The sequence below is a fragment of the Danio rerio genome, chromosome 17, assembly GCF_052040795.2.
Source record: "Danio rerio strain M-AB ecotype USA chromosome 17, GRCz13ab, whole genome shotgun sequence".
Classification (NCBI taxonomy): Eukaryota; Metazoa; Chordata; class Actinopteri; order Cypriniformes; family Danionidae; genus Danio; species Danio rerio.
In genome coordinates this window covers 22,724,051-22,745,497 of record NC_141037.1, presented here as the reverse complement: position 1 = coordinate 22,745,497, position 21,447 = coordinate 22,724,051, and the positions used below count along the sequence as shown (strand labels likewise).

General features: G+C 34.5%; 1 protein-coding gene across 1 annotated transcript in view; it reads left to right on the top strand.

The window, feature by feature from the left end:
• The window catches only part of atp6v1ba (ATPase, H+ transporting, lysosomal, V1 subunit B, member a), a 46,203-nt gene that overhangs the window by 8,943 nt on the left and 15,813 nt on the right, over positions 1 to 21,447 (top strand). The window contains 6 exon segments of the mRNA NM_182878.1: positions 9,209 to 9,264; positions 10,460 to 10,558; positions 11,310 to 11,403; positions 11,483 to 11,560; positions 12,331 to 12,470; positions 20,311 to 20,412. Of these exon segments, the coding sequence (NP_878298.1) occupies positions 9,209 to 9,264; positions 10,460 to 10,558; positions 11,310 to 11,403; positions 11,483 to 11,560; positions 12,331 to 12,470; positions 20,311 to 20,412 (569 nt within the window).

Genomic DNA, 21,447 nt, shown 5'->3' with positions numbered 1-21,447 from the left:
CAGGGGTCACCAATCTCGTTCATGGAGGTCTGGTGCCCTGCAGGGTTTAGCTCCAACTTGCCTCAACACACCTACCTGGATGTTTCAAGTATACCTAGTAGGACCTTGATTAGCTTGTTCTGGTGTGTTTGATAAGGGTTGGAGCCAAAATCTGCAGGACACTGGACCTTCAGGAACAAGTTTGGTGATCCCTGGTTTACAATAACAGTCCAGAAATTAGTAGCTCAAATTTATGTGTTAGGGAAAGATATTTAAAAATGTATTTTTGAAAAAAGCAAAAATAAAGAGAAACAAAAAATAATGTTGTTGAAATTTTGTTTTATTTCAATATTTTGCTTGAATTTAAATGTATTATCTTTCTATTTGTAAAGATGTTCGGTGACTAAAATGATATTTTAATAATTATCTTATATTTAAGAAGTATGTTTTGTTTAAATGCACCAAAATATATGACCTATATTCATGTAGAAATGAATAAAAATATTCATTTCCAAAACCAGGCATACTCATTTATGCTGATTACTGTATATGTACATGATATGAAGATTTATAAACACTTGCCTGCATCATGATTTGATTAGATATACAGTGCTACTTTTGATTTATTTATACACAATTTACAAAATTTCATGAACTTCAGTTCAATTGAGCCAATTTAGTGTTTTTTGTTCTTTGAGTAGATTCTGCAATTACATCAACATTTTTTTAGCATCATCGAAAACTTATAGGCCCTATATCAGAATAGACAGCCCTCACTAAGAAACGTTACTAAAATAAAATAACTATCATGGCTACTTCATACGAATTCATATGCCATTTGTAAAAATCATATGACTTTTAAAAGGAGGTGTTTTCTTAAACTCAACCATCATTATGCAATGTACAAATTGTAACAAAATGTACGAATAAGATTGTACAAAGACATACGAATTCGCCACTAAATCGAATTGCCTTGAGATTGCGTTGGAATAGTGCTTTCATTCAACGTAAACAGTCTTTTTTAGTTACAGTATCAAAGACATCCAAAGTCTGGGAATTCATTCTCAAATCTAAATATGTGGGCCTTGCAGGGTAAGTTTAGCGGGTGTCATGGCAGAATTGTGTGAGCCTTGTTTGTCTGTTTAATGACAGTTGCATTTGTGTCCATCTGATCCCAAACATGGGGCAATTAGCGCTCTCTTTTACAGCGTCTTGTGGGAAACACCGTGTGGATGCTCAGCAAAAAGAAAAAAAAGAAAAAGAAGAAACGCAAGGAGGATGTGCATGAATGAGGGAAGCCTGGCACCTTTGCCTGCGCTTTTGTACCGTTAATTCAGTTTCAGCGCAACGCTACCGACTGGCCCGAAAAACGACCGTCCCAGTGAATCCCCCCCACCTCTCACCGTCAGCGCTTCTCTTTCACAGTAGAAATGGAAATGTGTTGGAATGCTCCATGCCTCCTTTCAGCACCACTTGAATGGGCTCTTTAGTATTTCACACCAAGGTGTCCTTCAGGGCGTGGGGTCAGGCTACCAAAACAGCTTCTACCGCCGGATTAGAACCAATTAACATCTCGGCGCACAAAAGGGCCTGGCAGCTCCACAGGCCTCATGTTGACCCGCGCTGGTGTTGCATGCCTAGCCTTCGGACCGACGCACTCAAACTCAAGTGTCCTGGGAGGGGTGGGGAAAGTTTTTCAAGCCTAATGGGAAATGTTGCTACTTCACACCATGTGAATGTATAGCCATTTTTTAATCTTTATTTTACAAGGCCTCTTATGCGGCACTGAATCCTCTGTGTGTGCAGTTGAAGTGGGCCGCCATCTTCATCACAGAGCTGGAAGACGATTGGCTCATGGTTCGGCAGGGTTGTTTCATCGTCTTTGTGTTGTTTTGTTTAAATAAGCAATTATTTTTTTCTTCTCTCGGCCGCACGGTTTATGCTGCTCGTATTTAGACGTAACGAATGTTAATTCTCGCCTTCGTTGTTTTGACTAAAGGAAAAGCGGCGTTCTGCTTTGGAGGAGCAGATTAGCACCTGCGTGCCTTCGTTTAGCGTTTGTCTAATGTTGTGCACAATATCGGAACATGTCATGAGCTTTGTTTGAGTAAAGATTTCAGCTCCTAGCTGTTTTCCATTAGCAGTTTGTGTTGCGTTCGAGAGACTTTTAAGGGGTTGATGTACAATTATATGGCCGCAATTTTCCAGCCTCGTAATTATGATCACCTCTCAGTAAATAGACATATGTATCTCTTTTGAAACATATGGGCAATTTGTAGGGTAAGTGTAGCTATTAAATCCATTTTATAAGCACCTCCCTGTGAAGCACATACTGCAATTTGTCTGGGCTGAAGCAGAAAGGATGGAGGGAAGGAAGAGCCATAATGTCTTGAAAAATGATGGAATTTGCAGGAAGCATGCATTTTAGTGTGTTCGCGAATTTGCCGAATGCGTCTGTGTGTTTTTGTGTGTTTTGAGAGAGCGAATATTCAGTGTTGGGGCGTTTTGACTACTGTTTTTCTTTCACCGTAATAACAGCAATTATGAGACTAATCATTTATTTAGGGAAGACGTGTCACTCAGGGAATCATAATAATGGCAGCTCAAGTCTTTCACCTGCACAGCTAATATCTTTTTGTGTGTATGTGTGCGATTTTTCTTCTTTTATTATTTAAAAAAAATGTGAACATTAGTATACCAGATGCCAGAGAACATTTTAATCTGTTCATTTATTTCATTTCATCAATTGTAATATCAGCAGTACTGATTGAATGGGATTTTGGATAACTCTATTAAAATATAAATCAATTATTGAGTTAATTGAAGTGGCAGGTAAAGGTTTTATTGGGAATTGACTGTCAAAATACTTTTAGAAGAGCCTAATTATTTTCAAAAAAGATTTTAACATTTAAAAACAAACAAGTATTTTTATTAGATTTCATGAAAATAGTATTAAATATTTCACATGTTAAAAAGAAAAACAGCATGGCAATGTATATATTTTTCTCTTTTTTTAAGAAGAAACGCACATCTTTTACCTGGCAAGGATGTAATTCAATCAAAGAGAACACTAATGATTTGTTACCAAACATTTCTTTTTCATTTCTTTTTAAAATGTTTTTATTTATTCAAGTAATCAAAACTATAATGCTGCACAAATGTTTTAAGCATCAAATCAGCATATATAGAACAATTTCTGAAGGATCATGTGACCGAATCCAGCTGTCATCAATAAAATGCATGAACAACATTTTAAATCCTAAAACAAAAAACTTAATTTAAAATGCGAGATGCAGTGTTATCTCTTAAACCAGGCGCTAAAACTAATAATCTCTGAATTAGTTGTATACCCGTGCCTTGTTCTCGTGTTTTACATAGCGTTCTATGCCTGGTATGCTTTGCTGCCTTTATGTCAATTACTATATGCGTCATATATCCGGTAGGCTGTGTAATCTGTGTGTCATAATTAAAGTCCCCAACCATAACTTAATTCATTCCACCAAATCAGACCATCAACAAAATAAAACAAAATAACAAAAAAAATACAAAAACAAATCTGAATTATAAACAATAAAATAACACGTTATTTCAAGTTTCATTACACTTCCACCAAATCAAACAGTGCATATACAACATGAAGGATTTCCACATGGGCCTGTCACGATAATTATTTTTTATTGTATGATATATTGCACCAAAACATATTAAATGATATCATTGTCATTTTAGGATCATTTTATGCCACTCATCATTATATGATGCCAGAGTGACTATGATATCATCACGAGGCAAGTACACTTTTCCAAAGAACACATCATATTTTATTTATAGGATTATTTCATATAAATATAGTCATTTAACATTTAGGCATTTGAATCAGAATGTGAACATGCATAAGTAAATAATAACACATTTCAAAAAAGTGCAAGGTACAAAGTAACAGGCTGCGATATCTGCTACCAGATCTATTTTCAGTTGTTAGAAAGTGACATGAAAATACACTAAAGTACATTATAGTAAATACTACAGTGTTTTTTTAAGCATACTGACATAAAAAATGTTTTTTTTTATGATGGGATTGCATATATTATGTATTGCTTCACCAAAAAATGATTGAGATCATGTCCGTGTATTGTGCGATAAGTCAATATATTGCTTATTGTGACAGGCCTATTTTTACATATACACATTATAGAACTCAGAGTAAACAAACTCAGGTTATGCAAAGCACCAATTTTTTTATTATTACTTTTTTACTTCCCTAAAGGAGAATAACATTGGGACATTAATTTAGTATTAGCACCATTTTAACTTTTTCTTATGCAACCTTGGTAAACATAAGACATTTTACAAAACATTTACTGACCTTTTAACATTAGCTCAACTTTTTTTATCCTGTGTACAGTATGAATGAATCACAGGGCAGCAACACACATCTGTTATTAAGCAACTGTCATACATAATAACTCAATTATAAATTATCACTAGACATTAGAATATCTTGTGCTCAATTTTCATAGAGGGATTTGGGATTTGTGCACCTATAATGGCACAGTTCTTCCTTTTTTACTCAAGTACACTTTTTATCATAAAAATGTAAAGTAAAATGAATATAAAGCCATAAGTAGAAAAGAATAGAACCAAAGTTTAGTCTCTTTTCTCCTCCACCAATAAGGAAAGTCACAGTTTGCAGGTGTGTGTGTGTATGTGTGGGAAACTGCAATAGCGCATTGACAAATGATTCTGCCGTCTGAAGCCTAATTAGTGGCATAGTGTCTGCTCCCCGCGGGGCTGCTGTGCTGAGCGTTAGAGACAGTCCATTCTCATTTCCTTCAGCCTTTGATATCAGACCACAGTCTGACGGGACACACAAAACCGACACACTGAGGCGTGATGGACGACCCAGAGCAGACAAAGCTGACTCTTCTCCATCTAGCGTGCACCATCTCGCTCTTTCACACACACACACACACACACATACACGCACGCTGAAACAAAGTGAAAGGACACACACCAAATTGGCTCCAGTGACAGGACGGCTAATGTTTTCCCATGCAAAGTAAAAGGCCAAAGTATGAGACCACGCCTTCTGCTCCTAATGACGGCCAGCCCACCCTGATCATGCACCTGCAGCCTGGAAAAAAAAAAAACTCTGTTGGTCCTTATTAGAAGAAAAAAAAAGTCTGCTTTTTAAATGTTACAAATATTTGCTTCATTTATGATATTATACTGTAATAATCATGCATAAGTTGGCGGTCCATTCTTCATGGCAACCCTTATTTAATATATAGATTAGGCCAAAAAGAAAATAAATAAATAATCATATTCATAATGATTCTAACAGATGCCTTAATTTCTAAAACAGACTGTTCCAAATATTTACATACAATACTGGGTTTCACACAATCGATTTGTGTTGGGACAACATAAATGAATTAAGATAGGTTTATTTAGGACTGAACTATATTGAAACAATCTGACATTGCAATATTTTGTTTTGCTTTGATATATTTTGCTATAGGAATATATTTTTGCCTTATGATTTGAATAGATTATTCATAAATTTAGATTGACTGGAATGATCAAGTCTTTTTTTATACAGTACCTCTGCATAAAATATAAGAAATTACAAGCTAATATAAGTATGACAGAGCCAAAATTAATTAATAAATTGTGCTTAATGGCTTTCTGGGGTGTCTAACAGTTTTCAAATGACCTACAGATATTCAGATATCAACGGTAAAATAAAAATATTGTAATAATATTTTTGTCTTTTCATCTGTAATTAACTCCTGCGATGTGACTATTGTGGATACACGCATTACGATATCGATACTCAAATGATATGTTGTTCAGCCCTTAGTTGATTGAACATAAAACATTTAAGTTGTCTCCAAACAACCCTCAAGGATTGTGTTGTTTCAGCTCATTTTAAATAAGTAGTTTGAACAAACAACAAATGTTATTTTTGTGAGTGTATTACACTGGAGAAAATGCAGGGCTCTACACAATTCATTCATGTTGTCCCAACACAAATCAATTAAGTTAATGTAACCAATTTAAGGGCATTGAACATAAAAAAATATTTTTTCCCACAAAATCTTCTGAATTGCGTTGTTTAAGTTCATTTTGAATAAGTCGTTTGAACAAACAGCAAAAATAGAAAATGAAAAGAAAATTAGTAGGAAAAGGTAATGGGAGTTCATGATGTCAGCCTAGTGCAAAACAAGTTATTCAAAACACTAATAATCAATCTGATCGCTTATACTGCATTCAGCAGATACATATTCTCAGTGCTCTAAAAACAAAAATAAATAAATCTCATGTCATGCACAGATTTAAATGTAAAATCTCAACGCAATCTCACGGCAATTCGTTACTTTTTGATTTAGTGGCTAATTCGTATGAATTTGTATGATTTAATTCGTACAATTTAGTACGATTTGCGCATCTCCCAATGACGTTAGGGGTTGGGTTGGGTGCCACGCCTCTTTTTTAAAACCGTTCATTTTTGTACGACTGAACTCGTAAGAATTCATACGAATTAGCAACTAAACTGACAAAACGTAAAATACTCACGTTTCTTTGTGAGATCAGGCTGAGTATCTAGCATCAAATTCTTTAAGGGATACAATTTATAGATTTTAGTTGCACGATTAAAGTCTGAGGAAAAATCACGGTTTCATGGTTATCAAGATTATTATGCATTCACTAATTTCAAAACAATACTAGTTCAGAAAATCATGAAAACTCCTTATATTTTAAAGTGTTATTTATTGATGCTTAGTAACCAAATAATACAGCACAAAATGATAATAAAAACAAACAATACTCCATTTCTATTTGGACTTAAAAATAAGTGAAAAGTTTTTGCCATTTAAACATTAGTAATAATTGAAAATAAATGACAGAACAGTGAATAAATAAAATAAAAAGAAATAAAAAAAGTATTTGCCTAATGTATAAATCTATAGTATTTATAGTAAATCTAAGTATTTCCCTTTTAAAGAGAACAAATGTAGTCAAAGGATGCTCAACCTCTGTCTGAACATCACTTTTAATCAATAATATTGGTTTTGGCCTGCAATGAACTATTATTTTGCTAATTTATCAAAAGTGCAAAAAAGTGGTAAACTAGGCATGTCCTTACTTAACTGCTGTTTTCTCACCACATTTTAGTTTTGAGCAGTTCCAGTGTTATGGATGTGACATTTGCAGTAAAAACTCAAAACATAAATTTTCATCGAAAGTATACGTTAACATTATATTGAAACTTTAGTTTCTATTTTCCAGAACAACTAACCACAGAGTTACGAGACCATAAAAATATCAATCCGTAAACATGTTTTGTACTTTAAATGAGGAAAATAAACATGCGTTATGGATGTGACAAAAAAGTCTGTTGGCTTACAGTATACAACATACTTTGTAGAAATTCTGTGAATTAAACTGCACAACCCAAAAGAAACAATATTAATCAAAAGGATACGAGTTGGCTCTCTATTTAACAAAAATGATTGATTTTATTTCATTTCATGTTTTCACATTTATGAGGAAAAAAATGACGTTATGGATGCGACATCTCTCCATTATGGATGTGAAATTGCCACTTGTGTAACTTTGTTAAATCAAATAGAATAGTTAAAAAAAACATTAACGGATACATTTTTGTGTATTTCTAAAGTACTGTAAAATATTTGCTTACCCAAAAAACCCATAAACGGTTTCCATATTTTGGTGAAAACCAAATTTTTTATGGCAAAGTTAACGTTTGCACAGAATTGCTCTTTTTAATTTTGTAATTAAGAGATAAACAAGCAGCTCATATTAAAATATTTGCCAGAAAAAGTTTTTGTTTTAATAATATTCATTCATTCGTTCATTCATGCCAACTATTCTGGCATATGTTTTATACAGCAGATGCCCTTCTAGCTGCAACCCAGTATTGGGAAGCACCAATACACTGTCATTCAGACACATACCCATCCACTACGGACAGTTTAGTTAATTCAGTTCACCTATAGCGCATGTCTTTAGACTGTGGGGGAAACTGAAACACCCAGAGAAAACCCACACGAACATGGGGAGAACATGCAACCTCCACACAGAAGTGCCAAATGACCCAGTCAAGACTTGAACCAGCGACCTTCTTGCTGTGAGGCGACAGTGCTAACCACTGAGCCACCATGTCGCCCTGTTTTCTGATTTATATTTTATTTATTATACTTGTTTTCTTAATTGTTTGTTTTGCCATGAAAATAGCCTGAAATGCTGACATGGCAGTACATAAAACATGCGATACGTTACAATACGAAACGCATGTATGTTTGTCATTTCACTGTTAGCTTGTTCACGTTTATCAAACTTCAAGACTCACTCAAAAATTTGTAGAATTTTTTTCCACACTTGTGACATTTCTGACGTTATATTTTGGGCGTACTACTAAGCTCAACTTCTGCGTCATACTTTTATTAAAGACAATGTGTCCAAGAGTGATTCAGGAACCACATGAACCCTACTCATGATGGAAGAAAACAGTGTCTCTTCTGTCCCTGCTCTGTTCAACCCAAAGATGGTTCATCCTGTCTTCTTAAAATGAATGTAATTGTTTATATAGGCTGTATGTGACTTTCCGGGCACCTGGAAGCATCATAAATTACCATAGTCTGAGCCAAGTAATTGTCCCTCATGGAACAGAGTGAAGATGTCGTCTCCCCCATCGTGACATCTGCCGAAAAAGCCACCTTGAATGTGCTAACTATGTTCTTCTAGCCCTGACATTTGGACATGGAAATTTATGAAAGCCATTTAGAATACTCCAGTAAAGGTCACTGTGTACAATTAGATGCACAGGTGTCAAGAGAAAGAGTCTTCATTTCCATGTGATTGTGGGCTTTTGTAGCAAATTTCATGCACTTTATTGGTCACAGCTAGTGCTTGGGGTTGGTATATGTTTGTGTGTGCGTGTGTATGTGTGTGTCTGAACTCGTGGCTGTCAAAAAGGCATGCAGCAGCAACCTAGAATCAATAAAAGTCACATATATCTGTTTAGTAATTGCATGTTTACTATTCAGGGGCATCTCAAAGGGTCTAATAAAAATGCAAATTGAAGGTGTAAATTTTGCTATTAATTTTGAGGTCTTTTATACTATTCTTTGCAGTGCAGATAGTTTTGAAAAGGTTTTTTGTGTGTGGTTTTACATTTTTGTGTCGTTCTTGTCTTCCTCAGCCTACACTACTGTGTCTGGTGTGAATGGGCCACTGGTTATTTTGGACAATGTCAAAGTAAGAACTTTTTTGTGTTTAAAAATGACGTAAAAATATAAGAGATTTGATTTTGTCTTTTGTTATAAGTTTGTTTGTTTGTTTGTTTGTTTTTTTGTTATTTTTAAATGACAATGCATAATGTGACTAATTGTAACTTATTTATAAAACATTAAAATAATAACAAATGTTATTGAAAAATGTTACATAAATTACATAAAATGATCAACCATTCAAAACTTAAGCATTAATAAAAGTTTTATAATAACAATAATAATGACATTATTAACTATTATTTCCATTATTCTTATCATGGCTACTTTTATTTGTAAAAAAAAAGATGTGTTCATCTTTTTAAAACATTTTGAGGACTCCAATATCTAAAACAATCCAGATTATTTTTTGTTTTATTTCATTTATATTTAGTTTTATTTCATTTATATTTTATTTTTAAATGGCAGTGGCTTGTGGATTTTTCTTTTGCACCTTTCAATGTTCAAATCTTTAAAAGTCAAAATATTTCAAATGTGAATTTTTTTTTAAAAGATGATATACATGTAAAAATATTCGTTGATATATGTAGGAATGACTATTGTACACCTAAATGTTTTAAAGATTAGATTTTAGAATATATATATATATATATATATATATATATATATATATATATATATATATATATATATATATATATATATATATATATATATTATTCATTTACACAAAATGCACAACCATTCAAAACTTTAGGATTAATACAAGTTTAATAATAATAATAATAATAATTAATAATATTATAGTTTATTAATAATAATTCAAAAATGATAATTCCTTTTTTCTCATCATGGCTACATTTATTTGTAAAAAATGTTATTCTCTTTTTAGAAATTGCAAACAATCTAATCCTTAAACCAATCCTGGTTTTATTTTATTCTTTTTATATATTTTATTTTAATTTTATTTATTTATTTGGTTGAACATAATTTATATTTTTCTGTGAAAGCTATAAAACATTTTTTACATATTTTTTAGTAAGTTATTGACCATTTTTGATCTTGAATTTATTTGTACAGTATTAGTTAAACTCTTCAAGTTTCATCTGTCACTTTTAACCTAATGCTGAACAAAAGTATTAATTACTATACAAAAAATAATTTCTTCATATGGTAGCATATATCAATCCTCATCTTCATCTGTCTTCATTGCCCTTATTTAGTTCCCACGTTACGCAGAGATTGTGCATCTTACCCTTCCTGATGGGACCAAGAGGAGCGGGCAGGTTCTGGAGGTCATCGGCACCAAAGCTGTCGTTCAGGCAAGTGCAATCACATTTTTTAAAAATGTTTAAATAATCATGTTCCAATGCTTCTGATCTAATCAGTAGCCACCTCTCAGAGTCACACAAGCAACTGCTAATGGTGACTCTTGTATCAAAATGTAAGACCTCTTTTGGTCAATCTGTTTTCTCTATTAAGGGAGCCAAATTGTGGAATGATTTACCTGCTAGTCTCAAAATTAGAAAGTAATATTAATGTTTTTAGTAGTGTACTAAAAAAAATGTTGAAAACAAAACGGCAGTGTTTACACAAATACTTTACTATTAGTTTGTTTGATCTTGCCGCCTTTCAATTAGCCTTACAGCAATTTTTTGTTGAAGAATTATAATGTTGTTTATATGTTCATATTTTATTTTCATTTTATGTCAAACCTCACATGGACAGGTGTTGAGAGTTATCAAGTCTGCTAAAACACTTAAACAAATGCATTCGGTTGTCCAGTGTAATTGTGATGTCCATGTCAAATGAATGAATGAATGAATGAATAAACAAACAAACAAACAAACAAACAAAAAAGTTATTTAATAAATGAATAAATAAATGAATGAATGAATAAATAAATAAACAAATAAATCTACATAATTAATTAATTAATTCCAATAAAAAAAAGTTCTCATTCAGAATGCAACAGTTCTCTATATATATATTTGTTTAGTACACATCATTGATTGCACAAGTAAAGATTAGTTCAAATCATAAGTAAAAATATCGCCATTTTGCGTCCATCAGGTTTTTGAAGGAACCTCGGGTATTGATGCTAAGAAGACAGCCTGCGAGTTCACCGGTGACATCCTGCGCACACCAGTGTCTGAAGACATGCTTGGTAACTTATGCTCAATGCTTATGATTAATCAGTGCTCATGTGATTCTTCGTAATCACTGCGTATGTCTATTTATTTCAGGACGTGTCTTCAACGGGTCAGGTAAACCCATTGACAGGGGTCCTACTGTTCTAGCTGAGGACTATTTGGACATCATGGGTAAGGAACTTTCTTCTTTTAAACTTTAGATAGGAACAAGTGTCTTCTTAAGAGACGTATAGTTGAATGAGGAATACTGTGATCTAATTAGCTGAGTCTATTTTGAATGAAACCAAGCTTTTTATGCTATTTTTAATGTTTGTACAAGGATTAGTTTTTAACAGCATATCTTGCTAATTAACAATTAGTCTACCCCCAGCAAACGTAAACATCCCCATTGTTTTTACACTTAATGATGCTTTCATTAGATTTTCTCTGGTTTAATTGAAGGGCCAGCACGCTAGAATATGTTCATAACTGCTAAAAATGTCGCTTTGTTGGCATTTGAATATTTAGAGAGGTTGAATGGGAGTTTTTGTGTGCTTTTTAAGCCATTCACTGACCTCATGACCCTGATCTCTGCTAAGCTGAAATGGCAAAGGTGATCTTTTGAGCTATCAAAGGTATACAATAGCAATTCAGAGCAGCATTTGAATGAGCCCAATGGATAAGACGGGCCGTTATAAAAGGTTGATCAGGCCTCAAGGTCACACCACTCCAAACAGTTTTTGACGTGCTTATATGCTGCACGGAGAAAACATTTTCCTACTGTACAATAGAAGCCTTTAACTTTTGCCATGAGCGGTCAATGTGGATGTGTTTTAGCTCGAGAGAATCTTTCTTCCATTAGTCCTCTCTTTTCTTCTTTAAAAAAACAGAAGATGTACCTTTAATGTGAGCAGGAGTTCCTGTTCATGAGTCATCACTGTTCTCCCTTTGACTGTTTTTAGGTCAGCCCATCAACCCACAGTGTCGTATCTACCCAGAGGAGATGATCCAGACTGGCATCTCTGCTATTGATGGCATGAACAGTATCGCTCGTGGCCAGAAGATCCCCATCTTTAGTGCTGCTGGACTGCCGCATAATGAGGTGTGCCTGTCTAACAGCACTGCACATTACACAGCAAAAGTTCTTACTCTGCATGTTCGCTGTTATCATCCATTATGGATCTTTGATGGACTTTTTTCTCATTTCCAAGGTTCTCAGAAGCAAAAGTCATAATAGGTGGATAATATTGTGTTAGGGACATACAAATACAAAGAGACTTATGATTATAGCACTCAGAAGAGAGAGATGTCGTCACATTTGCCATTACTCCATTAGCACAGCTTTAGAAATGCAATGATTATTTAACAATTTACAGTATTGAGCTATATATTTATATATGTAACAACTCTGTTTGCCATGGTAATACCTGGGATCATGTACAGAAAGTGTTATCTGTTTGAAAAGGCTGGTAGAGAATTATATTACTTAATGTTTGTCATTCCAGATGACATGGCTAAACTTCTAAAGTACATTACCTGTGTTTCAGCAAAACTCTTGCTGGGGCTACATGATTCTGGCTAAAATAAGATTCACTTTTTTGCTTAAAATCACGATGTTGTCATTATTCTGTAGATGTAAAATAAAGGTTAGTATGAGTAGCCTATTAATGTTGTTAATCTCAAACATGATAAAACAACAAGTTTGCGGACATTTTTCTGATTACAAAACATATATATGAATATAGAAAATGTTATATGATTTACGATAGTATTAGGTATTAGGTAACCTATGTGTGCAATCTGACACAATGACACAAATCATAAAAATAAAGCTTCTTTATTTTGGTCTCTTGTCAAGACAAGGACTGCGTCCGAAACTGCATACTTCCATACTATATAGTACGCTAAAATCAGTATGCGAGCCGAGTAGTATGTCTGAATTCATAGAATTCGAAAATCAGTATGCGAGAAGTACCCGGATGACTACTACTACTTCCGGCGAGATTCTGAAGTGCGCATCCCATGCACGCTGCGCTATCCCATGATGGTCCGCGAGCGAATTCATGAGTGGGATTAAAGCGACGTAATTGACGCATGTAGGTTCACGTGACCATGACAAAATGACGGCTGTAGTACGTCCGAATACCATTCATACTTTTCACGTTCATACTGTATAGAGCGTACTTTTCTAACGGTAGTACGTAGTAAGTAGTACGTTTAAATTCAAATGCTGTACCTACTGAGTAGTAGGCGGTTTTGGACGCAGCCAATATCTACAACATTAGGGCCAAAAAAGGTTGTCTTACTTATTTGTATCCACGATCTTACTTTCTCTCAAATTTCGCTCCTTAGAGCATCTGACATCATGTAGGCTACCTCACTCAGGACATGCGTTAGGACTTCCCCTGCTTAAAGCATGGATCGCCGTAAGCGCTTTCTCTTGTTAACTGCAGGGAAAAGTTTAAACGAAAACATTTATCGATTTTACGTAGATCATAATATCAGCAATACATGTAAAGCAAAAATGTCCCTCATTTCGGTAACATCCAGTGGCCGTCATTCTTAAACCAATCTCCATCATTGTAAGCTGCTTGCTGTTCTGTCTGTTCCACTGCTTCGTTTGTTAGATATTCGTTGCTCTAACTTTATTTTGCAGTATGAAGTGCGTTGAACACACAAAACACCCGGTTTGCACCACAGTATGTCTAATCCTATCTTTGCACTGACTTCACATGTAAAACACTTGCGCTTCATGTGCATCTGCTTACTGCACAGGCTGCAAAACAATTGCCCTCCTCTCATGTAATGCAATGATTGTGAGGGCGCAGGTGAGATGTCGTTTTTGAGAGACACTCAAATACATCACATGCGCTGGGTATGCAACATCTATGAGTCATGTAAAACAATACTTGCAAACTGATATAAATATAATTTGATTACATGGTTTGGAATTGGATGTTTTATGAGATCAATAACGTTTCAATTACAAATTTTGCTGGACCAAAAACTAGCGGGTCTGTTATATAGGCTAGAGTAATTATACAGAACCAGTAAACATTTATTTCCATGCACAACACTGCGTTTGCTATGAAAAAAAAACATCAAATGCTTGTTGTAATCTTAACTCTAAAATGCGGTATAATCATTTAAATGATGTGTTCATTCGGTTGCACTTTCACTGCCGAGCGCGCTCATGTCATGGCTGCCGTCACTTTTAGGAAAAAACATGCATGAAAAATCATACTTCCTTCACGGCTCCAAAACAATTGCTCTGTGCAACAAACTAAACATTATTTACAACATTATTACTTGTTATTCACAGACTATGCAGGTTCTGTTCACTAAAGTAGACATCACTCTTGGTAGTAAACCAACAGTGCGTGTGATTTCGCCGAGAATACGTCATTACATTAAGACAGAAATGACTTTTTACCCTATGAATACAGTATGTGACACTATTTGAAGTAGTCCATGTTTCTGAACAATGTATAAAACAGTGTAAAGACTAATGCGACTGCCTTAACGCTTCTCTCCTGACCTTGAAATTATAATAGGTTGAATCATAGAAAAGCAGAATTAAGATTGTATGTAGAGTCTAATCGAGATCATGATCTTTTTTCAACTAATAGTGAAGCCCTAACTCTTGCCTCAACACAAAAGCTAATAGCTTTAACAATAGCTAATAGCCTCATATTTATCATTTGTAAAATATATACTGCAGGAATGTGACTTCATCCAGAACCCAATTCAGGAGCAGATTGCTCGATGCAGGCCGTGCTGTTTGTCGGTGTGTTTCAATGATTTTCATTAAATCTAGAAAGATTTATTTAAATTCCCTCATTTGAAGTGTTGTGATCAAATGTATTGTGGCAGGACTGAAGCAGCGACAGCGCCTTTTTTCGTGTTATGCTTGCGAGCGAGACAAGGCTGTGTGATTAACGTTAATTTGAGAGGGATCTGTAATTGATTTCACCCTGTGGTGTTTCTGTGGAAACGGCGAGGTGGGTCAGGGTTCGTTTCATCACATTCTCCTCTCCTGTGAATGTGGGAAGAACCGGTATGATTTCGAGAGCTCTAGAGTAAGCAAACAAAACCAACCACTTAGTAATGATCAATACATCTAGTACATGCTGTAGATCAGCTGGTTTGTTGAGTTCCTGGATAAGGATGATGTCCTTGCTGAATGACGAGAACTACAAATGATTCTTGAACTCTAAATTGGTTCCTCAAAGTTTCTAATAAGAGAGGCAGAGGTCGCAGTCATTTTCTTTGACACCAGCTGACATGAATGGATAGAAAAACATACTTTTCATGGCTTTTAGCGAGGGATTGCAAGGTCTTTTAAAGTGTACAACAGCACAATTCATTATTATAACGAGGTTTCTTGTGTTTTTGTCATTTCTGTGGCCATAAACAGAATAGTACACAGGCTGTTATAGTTAGTAATACCCACCAGCTATGACTGTAAGTGACTCAGCTGCCAAACTTATCTTCCCCCAGGCTGGAAACTGAACGTAATAACCAACGACATGAGCTGTTAAGGATATAAGTAGGCTGCCTTGTATCGAGTTGGAACAGTATGAAGTGTAGGAAGGTCAATGATGTCTACTGTTTTGTATCATAGATAGTTTGCTAGTCCTCACAGTCTGGTTGACTCTCTAAACTATAATTAATTTCTTATGAAGTAGTTTAGTGAAGTAGCTCTTAGTAATTCAAGGTCATATCTTTTCTAAACCTCAGTGCCAACATTCTTCATTAGTTTCGATGCCGTCTTGGGATATTGTTTAGAGTTATAAATTTACAGTGCCGAACTTCAGTCAAGTGGCTTAGACATTTAAATACTGAGGTTGTTTGCAGAGTAAAAGGTTTTCAAGTCTCATCAGTTCTGAACTTTGAGGAAGACTGAATAATTCGGAAATCATTGACTCAGTTATGTTTTTTTTTCATTTGGATATATAGTTTGGTTTGATGGCTTTTCAAAAAGTGTACCTAAGAGATTTTTCAGGGCCATTCAAAATTTAGTGTGCTTTTTTCTTTAAATATTTATTAATTTACTTATTTGCTAGGGGTGTAACTGTACATGTTTTCATACCGAATCATCAAATGAAAGTGTGAGATGGAGCGTTCAGGGGGCGTTCTGCCATGTTGCCATTAAATAAAAGCGTTTTCATGCCTCCGAGTTTTTCTGATTTGTCCACTGCTTGGAGCTGACATTGATCTTGGCACAGTGTCTAAAAAAAAACAACTTTCAAGTGCAAGTCGCTGCTAAATACAATATAGTATAATGCTCATACATATTCTTCAAGCATGTTTGCATAGAAAAACAATGGAAATATAAGACAATCGTGTGAACATAACCCAATCTGTGTCCCTTTATAGACGTGCACAAGAGCAGTGATTGAACAAGAGTTTTCTTCTGCATTTATAGCAGATCTTTTCAATAATTGAGAATTCAGTTTTGTGGGCATCACAGAGGCGCAGTGGGTAGCACAATCACCTCACAGCAAGAAAGACACTGGTTCAGTTGGCATTTCTGTGTGGAGTTTGCATGTTCTCCCCGTGTTCATGCAGGTTTCCTCCGGGTACTCCGGTTTCCCCCAAAAGTCCAAAGACATGTGGTAGGTGAATTGGGTCAGCTAAATTGTCCATGGTGTATGTGTAAGGAATGAAAATGTATGGATGTTTGCCAGTGATGGGTTGCAGCAGGAATGACATCCGCTGCGTTAAACATATGCTGGATAAGTTGGCGGTTCATTCCACTGTGGCGACCTCAGAATAATTAAGGGACTAAGCTGAAAAGAAAATAAATGAATGAATGAATGAATTTTGAATTTTATTGAATCCTAAATTTAATGCACAATTCATGTTTTTTCTGTTGTTTTTGTTTCCTAACCTGTGAAATTTTAATGCACAATCTCTGATTTTTTTTTTTTTTTTAAGTTTTATTTTTTATTCTATTTACAATTATATCACAAAAAGCTTTTCAGTTCTGTAGCTGATTGCAGCAAAATACTTCTGCATATAAACATAAAAAGGCAGGCACTGGGTGTTTGTTGCTTATTCCTGTTGTATCAAACCTATATTGAACCATGACCCCAAAACTGAGGTACATACCAAACCGTGACTTCTATGTATCGTTACACACCTGTTATTTGACCTTTTCAGTGAAATGAACAGGACCTTTTTTTCGTTCATCAGTTATAAACAGGTTATATGTTATCATACATTGACCTATAGATTATCCTATATAATTATAATCATTACTTGCATGTTTGTAATTCAATAATTAGATCAAATGTTGAAGTGATTGGTAATACAAATTTCTAATCAGCAAATTAAATGTCATCAACTCAGTGGATTTAGGAATGAATACATGATTAGGATTCAAACCCAGCATCTGACCGTTTTGAATTTGGCTTGGTTGTTGGTGTCTGTTGATCGGCATTTCAGAAACGCCCAGTACTGGCATTTTCATTTAAATTCATGGTTATTTCTTTGACACTTTTACAATGTAGATTGTGTCAAAGCAGCTTAACATCGAAGTTCTAAATTGAAACTGTCAGTCCAGTTTTCAGAGTTTTAAGTTCAGTTTAGTTCAGTTCAGTGTGATTAATTTTCACAGCTGGAAGTACAAACGCTAAAGAGCAAATCCATAGGCTCCACAAGTCCCAAACCAAGCAAGCCAGTGGCGAGGAACAAACTTTACCAATTGATGAAAGTGAAAGAAAAAAAGAGAAGCCAAGTTTGGAGAAAACAAGCTCAGTTGGGCAAAAACTTCTCGTGCAGAGCTACAGTCTAGGTGCTGGAGACTGGAGAACACTGGACATCCATTGTGGAGAACTGCCTGGATTTTCATATATATCTAGGGTTTACAGAGACTTTATTTGGTCTGAAAAATAAAAAAGATAATCTGTCAGTAGTGTCAGTTCTGTGGGTGAAAATGTATTGATGCCAAAGGTCAGAGGAGACTGACCAGACTGATTCAACTGACATGGCAACAGTAACTCAAAAAAAACACTACATTTTGCATAATGCAAAAATAACCAATAACTGTGAATTGTTTTTAGTTTAACTACAGGAACAGGGTTATGACACCGTCAAGAGTCGACAGTTACAAGTTAACAAGTACTTCACGTTTGTTTTATCAGAATATACTGCTTTAACTAAAATTAAAATAAATTATATTCTGCTATTAATAATAATTTTTTAAATACAGTGTATATTTAATAAAGTGTAAAAGTATAAAATTTTTATTCATATATTTTTATTGTATCAAATAGAAAAGATTTATAATATTGGTAATTAATTTTTATTTTGTTTATTTTTTTTAATGGCTGTGCACAGTTAGCTGAATTTAATTTAGAATTATGAATAAGTAAATGTTATTACCTTTGAATTTGCCATGAATTTAACCTTTGATACAGATATTGCGTAAAACAATAAATAAATAAATAAATAACAACTACTGGTTCAGCCTGAAGGAACCTGTTTCAAGTCTAAATGAGTGAATCATCAACTACATTCATCGAAGATTCAGTTCTGTCATGGTAACAAGATGAATAGGACAATAGTTTCACATTCAAATACAGGGAAAAAATGTACTGTTGTCAGTATAGAGACTGTGAAGAATAAAGCTCTAGTGATGGTGGAGTTATAAAATCGTATGATCAAAAGCCAAGGCTGAATGGTGTGAACTTCCAGCAGCCCAAGTGTAAAGTGGGTTTCAGTGTCTCACTAATGAAGGCGCTGTGCTGTGATATAAAAGTTTCTCGTTTCATTAAACAGGAGTCGTGGGGTCACCGCCGGCTTTATCCCCTCAGAGGAACAGGTGTTCAGGGTCAGAGTTCAGTCATGGGTCAGGCCGGATTAGACGTCCAGGACTATTACATTAAGTGATAAGCGTGAAATTCCTCATGCTTATAGTCTTAATCTCTTTGTTGCAAATATATATCCACGTACACACGCTTAGTACATTATACAAACAGCTTTCACGTAAAATTAGGTTTTTATTTTACCCATACTTTGTGTTTAATTATTAGTGTATAGTTATTAAGGAAATTCCATTATACAGTTTTCTTTTTTTTATTTATTTATTTATTTTTTTGGATAAATTCGGTTGAAAAAATGTATCCAGCAAAATTATACGTTTAAACAGGAGATTTTCTACCTTTCCGATGGTTGGTAAAATATTACTTTTTAAAAATTAAAATCTATTTTGAAAGAAATGTCAAGACTGGAGTATTGATGCTGAAAATTCAGCTAAAGTGAATTTGCATTAATATTAATCTTCTCTTCAACAACATGCATATGAAGTACTACTAACGATGCTCATGTTGCCGGGATAAATGCTGTTCTGGTATGAATCTTCAGCTTTGCCATCATGAGAAATAAATTGACATATTTTGTAATTGAAAAATGACCATTTTAAAATGCTGCAGTAAAGATATAATAAAGGTTTTACTGTATTTAAATTTTGGGACATGTTTTAAAAATGATTAAAAGTCTTATCGTACACAAACATTGAAACGATGTTATTCTATAACATATGTTTCCACACTAGCAAGGTTTAAGCAGATTTTAAAAACTCATCTTTTTAAGACTTCACTTTTAGATTATGGAGCATCCTAATGTGTCTATATTTTATCATTTTTCTGTGTTGAATTTTTGTATTTTATTACATGTTTGATTTCTCTGTTGTTGTTGTGCCTTGGGTTTTAAAAAAGCGCATTATAAATAAAATGTATTATTATTAATATTAATATTATTATTATTGTACCTATTTTACTGGGTAAAAATTTTAATTCTAATTGTGACTCAACTTGTTCAGTAGAGTTGGCATAGGTTTGCTAAACTTTAAAATGCATTATATCCATTAAAAAAAATTTATTAATGAAGATACACCTTTAACCCTTTTTTGCTTCTGTGTTTCCTTTGATCATTAGATTGCAGCCCAGATTTGTCGTCAGGCTGGTTTGGTGCAGAAATCCAAAGATGTGACTGACTACAGTTCAGAAAACTTTGCCATCGTCTTTGCTGCTATGGGAGTGAGTGATTTTTCAAAGTTTTTCTTGTGAAACTGTTTCCAATATTTTTTGCTAGTACTTTGGTTTAAGTACTATATCTCACTATTAACTAGTGGCGTATTTGCTGCCTGTTATTAAGATATTAGCTGTTAATTTGTACTTATAAAGTACATAATTGTACTTATACATTACATATACAGTACCTAAAACAAACAGAAAATTGTGCAGATAATTAAACATTTTGATAGTTAATGATTTGTTAATAGCCAGAATTGTACCTTAAAATAAACTTTCTTTTCATTTTCCTTTTCTTTTCTTTCCGTTTCTTTTTCCTTTTTCTTTTTTTTTCTTTTTCTTCTTTCATTTTTCTCTTTTTCTCATCCTTTTTTCTTCTTTTCTTTTCTTCTTTTCTTTTTTTCTTTCCTTTACTTTTCCTTACCTTTTTCTCAATTGCTTTTCTTACTAGATGTGTGCTCTTTTTCTTAATCACAAAAGTAAAATGTGCTGTACATCTAAGTCCCAATACACAAGTCAAATGCTTGTACGAATCTCCGGATGCTTGTGTAAAATGATCCTCTCATTTGACCAAATGTAAAATTGTGTCTGTTTTGTTTGAGCGGATGAATGTTGGTCCTCATGGGTGGCTTAATCCTGCTCTTCAGCACCACCTTAACCTTCTGGCCTCACCTGTCTGCTTTCTCTGCAAAGCTTTGTTATTGTCACCTGAGTGGCTGCGGTCTGTCCTCTCAGACAGGCATTACCTGCGTCAGGTGTCAGGTTCACCTGTGTATTCAAGTGTGGAGGGCTTCCATTAACCCATGCTTGAAATGTCACTGACCCAGCCTTGTGTCCTGTGGCCGCTGGGCTCCTGATGCCGACTTTATGGCTAATGCATTGGCTTTTGACACACTGTAACTCTATATCTTGATTTCACATGCAGGGTTGTTAAAATGCTAAACCTTTTCTAAAGGCAAAAGGAGCTTTCCTTTAGCAGGAAATATGTTTTAAGAGGTCATTTAAACTGAAGAGTGGAGATTTTTGTTTAACAATGAGCAA